The sequence below is a fragment of the Apaloderma vittatum genome, unplaced genomic scaffold (genome assembly GCF_000703405.1).
Source record: "Apaloderma vittatum isolate BGI_N311 unplaced genomic scaffold, ASM70340v1 scaffold3140, whole genome shotgun sequence".
Lineage (NCBI taxonomy): Eukaryota > Metazoa > Chordata > Aves > Trogoniformes > Trogonidae > Apaloderma > Apaloderma vittatum.
In genome coordinates, this window is record NW_009694841.1 from 9,299 (window position 1) to 18,763 (window position 9,465).

Consider the following 9,465-nt stretch of genomic DNA (forward strand, 5'->3'; position numbering starts at 1 on the left):
CGTCTGCTAACATACTTTCACCCTGAGGAGTAAGCATGCCATGATGGAGCGGCTTTTTGCTGCTGGGAATTTAACCAAGACACAGTTTTGCACTTTGAATATCAGAACTGCCCATCTGTTCCCTTTCCTGGCATCTACTTACAGACTTCACTGCTGGCTGAGGAAAACAACTCCGGTCCTGCAAAGCAGCACTTTCATTTAGGTTCTCCTTCTAAGAGTGAACCTCAGGAACATGTTTTCATGCAAATGAATGACAGATGACATTGACCCAACAGGTATAGAGGCACAGGCTTGCATGAAAACAGGTTGAAACTGAGCTATTTCAGGAATGATTTTGGGCTCATATCTTTCTAGACAGAAGAAGGAAACATGCAGGACTTGAGGCATGACTCAAAGACAACCTGAAGAAATGCTAGGGGAAGAACTTTGCTTCCCACTGCAGCTCACCCCAGTTTGTAGGCTTGTCTTTCACCTTCTCAGAGAATAGGGGATACAACTTCTCTTGCTCTCTCCTTTAAAAAGGTTTTGTAAACCCCTCTGGGGCTGCTTTCTGGTTCCCCAAGCACTGCAGGTCTCTTTCTCATCCCATTCTTCCCACAGGCAAGACCATCTGGACGCTGAACTCCGTCCACCTTACAAGTGGGTTCCTGGCTGCACCAGCTGCAACTCTCCCGGATATAGACGGAGATGGGATTAGGGATATTGTTGTTATGGCGCTCAAAGAGATACAGGTACAGCTTCTTGCTTGTTGCTTCTAATTTTCAAGGTTTTAAAGGATCTTGACTATGTAGAGGAAGAACAGAGAGCTTGGTGTGGAAGGGCTGTAAGAGTTGCTGAAAGAGCCCCTAGTTTTCATTCCATTAGACTTCTCTGAAAAGCACCCTTTCTCTTTCAATAGGTAAGAGCAGTGAGATCAAGCAATAGTGACGCTACCTGAATTTCTTGTCAGCTGGGAGTGATCACAAGGGTCACTATTTAAAGCTGCCTGAGACTTGAGAATGTTCTGTTTCTGTTCAGTGAAGGCTTAGTTTTAAGTGAATATTTAGCAGCAGTGTAGAGAGCTCTCTTGAGATAAGTCACTGGAGAAAGGAGCATTCAGTGTATCCAAAAGAAAAAAATACTTCTGTGATTAATTTCAATGCAGATTTCCTCTGTGTTCATTCCTCCCCATAATTCTAGCATGAATGGTGTTCAGGTTTTTGAAGTTTCTTCCATCTTCAGTGCATTTCAGTTAAGAGAAAAGCGTAAACGTAAGACACCGAGGAAGACAGACTGAGCAAAGAGACCACTAACTAGACCTTGCTGTGGGGAAAAAGAGCAACTGAACTTCCTGCTGTGGCGACTGGGCGAGATTCTTAGAGCAAAAGTGCATGAAAGGACTGCTAAAAATCTCTGCGCCTCTCTCTCTTTTCAGCCTGTTGTGTTTTTCGTCTTGGTGTCGGGAAAGACTGGGACTGCTTTAGGTGGGCCTGTGAAGTACAAGACCAATGGAGAAGGGAAAGTGATTGGTCCCCAAGTCCACATCACCAGCCGGGGAGCCATCTACATCCTGTTTGGTTTTGGTAAGATGCACCTTGCCTCTCCAGCAGTTCACCTTACCGAGAAAACATTCATTTTACCTAAAATTGGTCCCTGGGATACTTCTACCATGCCTTCTGCTGTCAGAGCTAGGAGTAGAAGGCATAGGAACTGCCATGGTGTGGAAAAGTGCAGGAGCACCGATACCTGCTAACCTGGAATACCTTGGAGTTTTCCAAAGGCACGTCGTGCTAGGGATGTTCTAGCTCTGGATATTTCTTTGCCTTCTAACGTAACTGGAGTGGTCCTGAGGACTCCTGTGCTAATAAAGAGTTAACTTCTGTAGGCAGGATTCTTCATCCTAAATCTTCTTGGCAGGTAATGTTCAAGCCGTTGCCCTGAGGGATCTCTTTACCCAAGCCAGAAACCGGGACCGATTTCCTGCAGTGCTGGAGCAGGAGGAGCCAGAGTGGGAAAAGCGCAGATCTGTCAACCTGTCAGAGCTCATTGACATTTACAGGTAGGAGATGGACTTGTCGCCTTGCTTCTACTGGGAGAGGAAGGAGAGAGTACGTACCTCTTAGTGCTCCTAGAGATGCTCCCTTCTACTTCAGTACTGTCCTTTTCATTGTCTAGTTGATAACAGTACTCTGGGGAACCCATTGTTTCTTCCCTGTCGTGTCGCTATCCCAGCAGGAGAAGTGCAGGGTATGATAAAAGGGAGTCCTTTGCTTCTCCTGCTTCTTATTCTATTCTTCTACCTGGCATACGTACCTGGAGGGAACAGAAAAAGTGTTCCCAGCTAATGGAGTCGCTTTGGAAGCTCAATCTGTATACAGCATATGTGGGCCTGGATTTCTCAACTCCTTCTTTACTGTGAATTTGCGGTCAAGGATTATTGCTATCAGGGAAGGAACAAATGCAAACCCACAAACTCCACATTTTTTATAGTAACTCAGGATGTTCAGAAGAACCCACACCTGAATTTAGCCCACTTAACTGAGGAACCACCAATGGAAGCTAAGCACCATCACTGGGGAAAAGATGGGCTTCTCCAACAGTAGTTGAAAGCTTAGGTAGGATGAATTGTCATATGGACAGGCAGCTAGTGCTGAGATGTGCAGATACGAGCTTCCAAATCTCCTTTCTTTTTTCCATTTGTCCCAGTGGAGGTGTTGACTTCCTGCAGATGATGAAGACACCTGACACAAACTGCAGCAACCTGCTCATCACAACAAAAGAGGGCTTGGTCCTACTGCAGGGACAGGACCTGGAGCTCCGCTGGACCCTGGAATTGCAGAACATCAGCAGGTTACATACTGGGAACATTTTTATGTCTTTTTCTTCCTGTACTATTCCTGCCTTTCATTTGTAAACACATGTGCTCACTCGAAAGCAGTTGAGAAGAATTCTCCAAATCTGCAGAGACGTCTAAGAACGGTACTTGTGTAGATGCCTAACTGAGCAAGTGAGGAGGGTAGGGGGAGCAAGGAACAGAAGGCTGGAAACCTGAGCTGTGTGCTTGTGAGTGGTATCAAATACAGGGCTTGATTCAGGTACCCAACATTGATGTCATGGGAATGTCATGACATTGGAAGTTGAGGAACTACTGGTGTGTGATTCAGTTCGTCTGCTGTCCAGGGCTGCCACTTGCCAACTCAGTGGAGAGGAGCAGTTGCATTAGTGATGTTAAGTATTTAGAGAAGGTGCCTGAGTATGGCCCACAGATCTTAATGTTCCTTGAAAGCTGAAAAAGTGGCAGTCAGCACACTATCTATTGTTAAATGTAAACCTTGAAATAATACTGCTCGTCCTCTAATTTCACACATGGAGATTAAGTAATTTTCCAGATCTCATGGGTTGATAATAACCAGCAATTTCAGCTTACCCAGTATTAAATATTTGCAAAGGGCAGTTGGGCACAGTTGAGGGAAATTATGTAGGAAAAAAATTGCTTGCTCTGCTATCTAAAGGAAAAAAAGCAGCTCTCAGCTCAGTGTTACCTGACTGTCAAGTGTTACCTATAGGAGGAAGGCATTGGAACTTCATTAAGTGAAAAAAATGGTGTTCACCTAGGTTCGATATTCTGATGATGTCCACAGTCCTGAGGGTTGATGGGTGACAAACAGTGGTTTTAGGAATGCCTTATGGCTAGTTGATCATGCTAAGGGGAAAGGAGATGGATGGAAAATGTTTTGGGCCCAGAGTCTGCAGACTCGGGACATGGTGGTGTTGGTTAGATCGTTGGACTTGGTGATCTTAGAGCTCTTTTTCAACCTTAATGATTCTATGACTTCTGGATGTGACTGGGATCTAGCTTAAAAGGTAAGTGTGTACTGACTAAGCAAAGCCAGTTCATAGATGCTGTAAAATCAGTTATATGCAAGAATTTTCTAAATGGACCCACTAATGAATTTGAAAACTTCAGTGGGTTCAAATCAAGAAAGATTGAAAACTGCTTTACTTGTTCCATTCACAGAAGTGCAGTTGGAGACTCCACAACCTCTCTGGGCAACTAGTATTCCAGACTGCTGTACTCTAGTCCTGTTTATTCTGGTTATGTGACATCTGAAGGGACAGAGTACAATATGTGTACAGGAGCTGCCAAAGAGGCACTGAAAACTAGTGAAAGCAATTCTTGTTCACAGCCACTGTGGTAAAGTCCTGGACTCTGTTTTCCTGGAATTAAGAGAGAAGTCTGGAAGACTGAATATATTGTGGACAAGCATTTCTTGAAGTGGGATGGGCTTTTAAGGAGTTAGAGAAGTTCTGCTTTAGCAACACAGGCTAGGTGAGAAATTCAGCTCAGGGGTGTCACCGCAGAGCTAAACAGACTGAACCTCCATTCCTCATCACACAGAGCTTGCACACCCAGCTGAGAGCTCCCATTTTCCCAGGAAACCTGGCCCAAGCACATCCCTCCAGCCAGGCAGACTTGAATGCAGCCCTTTAGGGACAGTCTTGGAGAAAAACAACCTGACTGCTGCAGATGTATTGCATTTCCAGATAGCTTTTGACAAGATCCCTGGAAAAGCATAAAGGAGAATCAGCAGTCATAAAACAAGGGCGAAGTTCAGAGACCATGAAATTGAGTAAGCAGTTGAAGATTGTGTTGTAAATGGATGTTTCAGATGAGAGAGGATTAATAGCAGGTTGCTGTAGGGATTACTGTTGGGCAGGAATAATTACTAGCCTTCTGGTTCATTTGAGAAAGTGCCATGGGGATTTTTCACTTGATTGGTAGCATCTAAAATACGTATGTCTGTCTGCATTCAGTTTGTGGGATCTGCTGCTGACTGTAACCCATAAGGGATGTGAAAAGAGGCACTTCAGGAGAGGTTTTAAGTTTCTGCCCATAGCATAGAACTACCTACTACTTCCTTTTGCTTCTGGAGGGCTTTCAGGCTATAGGAATGTCCCACGATAATGCCTTGAAAGCATTGGTTCTCGTTGCCAAAGGTGTCTGTAAAGCAAATGACATTGTTTGATGTAGTAAGTATACATAGTCAAGCCACTGCCATACTGTGACATTGCTGTTCAGGAGCCATTCTGGTATGCACATTTTAAAGGGAAGGTTCTAAAAAATCAGAGAAGAGGGCTGGAAAAAGTGCTTTAACATGAAAGATTTAAGTCAGTGGGTTTATATGATCAAAGAGAAGCCTGAGAGGTGAATTCATAAGCATGTATAACTAATAGGAGCTAACAGGCATTTTAATCTTGCCATAGCAAGAACAAGTGCCTTGAAGCGAAAGCCATTCATGTTCAAGAAAAGAAAATGCAGGCATGTTTGTTTGGGTGAGATTAATCATTAGAACTGAGTGTCACAAGAGGTGATGAATTCATGTCATCTTTTTGTTTCTGTAGCAAGCCTCATGGCTGGTAGATTTAGTCAGTCAGCCACTGATACTTGGTTAATTAGGTGAAATACAGCAATCTGTCATAAACAAGAGGAGAGAGAACATATTCTGATGATCTTACCTCACCATAAAGTCTCTGATTCTGTGAATTTTGAGGAATCGTTTATGCTTATTTAGAACCTTGTGTCTAGCTGCGGTGAATTTAAGAAAGGCAGAGATGAGACTCAGAAAGCCAAATGCAAGCAAGATGGTTAGAAAACAGTTATAAAGAGAAATATTCAAGTAATAGTGTTAAGTCACCCAGAAGGGAGAGGATGATAGGGGACTTCATTTAAACTGCTGAAGTTTATAAAAAGGCTTGTAAAACCGCCAGCAGTAGGAAAACAAAGAATCATGGGCTGACATTAATGGTGAGTTTATTAAGAGCCATTTCTCACAGCTAAGGCAGCCTGGGAAATGCACTTTCAGTAGGAGGTCAAATCCGCCAATGCATTTTGAAAGGGCTGGGTAATTTTTTATGACCATGGTGAAACTCTACAGGTTCTCATGCTAAGTCATGTCACAGGGTGATAAACAGATGTCTGCACAGCCCAGCAAGGGCAAGCCCCACACACAGCTGTCTCTGAAGAACAGCTAACAAGCATGATGGGCTGCTTGGTCATTTTTCACTTTTCTGATCCACCAGCAAATGGTTCTTGACAGTCAGAACAGTTCTTACTTAGCCTGGCAAATCCTGCCTTTTTAAGAGGCAGAATGGAGGATGAAAGCAACTCTGCTGCCTCCATCTGAGATGCCTGTTTTTCTGCCATGAGGCTGAGTGTTTCTTTTTTCAAAATTTGCAGCCAGCCTGTACCAGGTTACTTCAGTGCTGACCAAACTCTGGACTTTATGCTGCAAGCACAGACTGGAGATGGGAACAAAAAGGTAAAAAAAGTGGAGGCAAGGGGAGGGCTGTGGCAGCATAGTGAAGGAGGTTGGGTAGAAAGGGACAGTCATTCCCTATTCCTTGTTTATCCCATTTCTGTGGCTAACACTCATCACTGTGTGGCCACGAGTATGAAAGGGAACAGCACAGGCCATGCTACTGCAAGGCCGCTCTCTGTATGCCCACACTGGGACACTTGTTAATGTGAAATTTCTCCCCTGCCTTGAGGTGGTGGTGCTAGATGGCAAATCTGGCCTCCCTGTTTGGAACCAGGAGCTCCCATGGCAGAAGCAACAACTGGATGCACTGTCAGTCATGACTTTGGAGAAGAAGTCTGTTTTTCTCTTCTGGGCTGATGAAGCGCAGCCTGTGTTACAAAGTTTGGTGAGCAAGTGTCCTTTCTTCACTTTGAGTTTTCTCTGTGAGGCACATGCAGTCTCTGTCTTTTATTCCTAATGTAATTGAACTTTAAACCTGCTGTATAAGAAGGCTGTCAGAGACATCTTTTCCTCTTACTTCAGCACCCTGACTTCTCTGAGCCTGAAAACAGGAGTGTTTATGTGCAAATTCTTCACCAGAAAATTTTATTGACAGAAAGTTTATGTCCGCAAAACCTAAACTTTCTGTGTAAATTTAATGTTTTTCTGCAAAACTGAGGTATTTTTACTGCAGATTTGTTCCCAGCCCCAGAGCGCTGCTTCTCTGCACACACGCACACAGGTCAGCATGGAAACTCATGCTTCCAAATTGTAACTTCACCCATCAAGCTGGCTTTGACAGAGTCAGATCTCAGTTTTACCAAACAGAAGTTGTGGAGAAAATTCTGTTTTAGAAAAAAACTTTGCAGTATTTAAGGCCTGTAAAACCACAGAGCTTTTGATTCTCTGATCCATGTAAAGACAGCACAGTGTCATAAAACTTCTTCATTTCTTTGGCAATGAAACTTCTCTTTGCAAGCCAGCTGTGATGTTTTTGTCTGTTCTTCCTTCCATCAGCAACCTGGTCCCAGAACTGAGCGCCCAGGACTGCACCACCTCTATCTCCTCCATCCTGTTTTTCCTACAGTCCTTTTGGACCTCACCAACACAACAGACAAAGTCATTGCTTCAGCAGGTGAGTACAAATGGAGGAGAAACTACTTAGGCTAAAAGAAGTATGAGATAGAAGTAACTGTGAGAAGCAATGGGATGTAGTTGTGCCTTTAAATGTAGCCCCTGCAGTTCATCGCACATAGGCCAACAATGGGAAATAAGATTCATCTTCCTCCTCAAGGAAGGTCTTCTCCAACCCCTGCTTTGCAAATAAAAGACCCACTAAATTTCTTGTACATGTTTGAGCAAGGAGGGGTCTGAGTTTGATTTCATGCATGTTTTACACCAGAGAAGTTCCCTTGCTTTCCATGGAGCTATTTATGATTTAAGGCCATGTGTGAAGAATCACAATTAAACTTTTCTCTGTCACCTCATACACTTCTGTCTTTGTTGGCTGTCATCTTCTGCTCTCTGGGATATCTCCTCCTTCCTCTTTCTTTTTGGAAGGGGGAATCCAAGATGTTAAAACGTGTGTTTTCAGAGAAAAGTTTGTCTGGATTTAACATCTGTACAAGATTGTACAGTCCCTGGTGGATTTTCTTCCCCTTTCTACAGCAGTTCAACCAACACACGGCCTGTTGTGCATGGCAGGGTATGGGATAAAAGACCAGTTCATCTAGCACTGAGTCCAAGAAGCATATAAAAACTGCTATTTAGTAATACATCTAATTGGATTTGTGTCAAAAACACAGCTCAGTCTAGAAAAAATACAGTATCATTTTTAGATGTGTTTATTAGAAACTGGGATTTCTGAAGTCCGTACAGATTATTCTGCAGTGAATGGAATGAACTGACTTGACTGTACTTTACCAATTTACCTGCCAACAGGCATGGGAAGGAAAGCTCTCTGAAAGTGAAGTGTGTTATTGAAATATGTGCATCTCTTATGTTAAGCTTAAAAACATCACATGGAACCAGCCCCTTCCATTCTGATCTAAATTTCAGTTTATTAAATTTTTTAACTTAAAATAACTTTCTCTGATTAACCGAGGTGCATGCAATTGTACAGTCAGACTGAGTATACCCTCAGTCTGGTGGATGTTTTGACTGAGTAATTTCTTTCGCAAGAAATGTAATCATTTACTCCTCACGAATATCTTCTCCCCCTTTTCTGATGGACCAGTTGGAATTAATGATCTCCAGAAGGATGCATTTCACATCACTGTGACAACAACTGCAACCTCTGAAACACAGCCAGGATTTCTCTCAGTCAGCAAGCTGGGCCTAAAGTGGGCCATGATGAGTCAAGGTCGAATGGTGTGGCTGAAGGACACCAGCACTCCCAAAATCAGCCGTGGAGAAGTGAGGCGATTTCTTGCCCGGCTGAAATTTGTTGATTTTCCTCAGAAGGTGAGATTGTGGAGGAATCCCTCATGAAATTCAGGCCCTTTGAAAACATCTGATCTCCCCTTACAAACACAGGTAGATGCTCTTTGGGATGCAAGGAGACTGTTTGCAAAGGGACTGGCTGCCCCTTTGGGCATAAACTGAACAGACTGTGAGGCTCAGCTGTACTTTGGCAATTGGACAAGGAGGGGGAGCTTAGAAGGAACCAGGGGTGATGATCATAAGGGACTGTGAAACTCACAAAGGGAACAGAGGAGTGGGACAGAGGTCACTTGTTTTGACATGGGCAAAGAAGGGTCCTCCGTGTAGTGGTGCCCAGGTTCATTTGCTGACCCGTGAATTACCACTTTTCTCCATCAGACTGGATGATAACAGGTTTTGGCTTTAGTTCTTGTTTGCCTTTCCTTCTCCAGCTCTAGCCTGGTGGTTCCTCAGATTTTAACTGGACCTGTGGCCTGTATTGGGAATAGAGGAAGCTGCGCTTTGGATCTTCAGGAAAGCTGCTGTGTAGAGGAAATGGGGGCTAAAAGCACTTCCCCTTTCTTCAGCGATCTGGGAGATGCTACTGGAGGCAGGTTTGTCCTAGGCAGACCTGTCCTGTACCAGAGGAACCTTGTTCAGCATCCCCCCCCTCCATATGCTGTTCTTGCATGCTTTCTCCCAGGTAACACAGAAATGTGAATTTAGAATTTATATACATATATATACATATACATATACATATACA

At 43.7% G+C, this 9,465-nt stretch overlaps 1 protein-coding gene across 1 annotated transcript in view; it reads left to right on the plus strand.

Annotated features, from left to right (window-relative positions):
* The window catches only part of KIAA1467 (KIAA1467 ortholog), a gene marked incomplete at its 5' end in the record, with an annotated part of 13,387 nt that extends 3,934 nt beyond the window's left edge, over positions 1–9,453 (plus strand). The window contains 9 exons of the mRNA XM_009868899.1: positions 601–731; positions 1,415–1,562; positions 1,897–2,038; positions 2,686–2,829; positions 6,218–6,299; positions 6,529–6,684; positions 7,296–7,413; positions 8,515–8,741; positions 9,152–9,453. Coding sequence (XP_009867201.1) covers positions 601–731; positions 1,415–1,562; positions 1,897–2,038; positions 2,686–2,829; positions 6,218–6,299; positions 6,529–6,684; positions 7,296–7,413; positions 8,515–8,741; positions 9,152–9,157 — 1,154 coding nt within the window. The remainder of the gene's footprint in view (positions 1–600; positions 732–1,414; positions 1,563–1,896; positions 2,039–2,685; positions 2,830–6,217; positions 6,300–6,528; positions 6,685–7,295; positions 7,414–8,514; positions 8,742–9,151) is intronic.
* Positions 9,454–9,465: the final 12 nt, after the last annotated feature.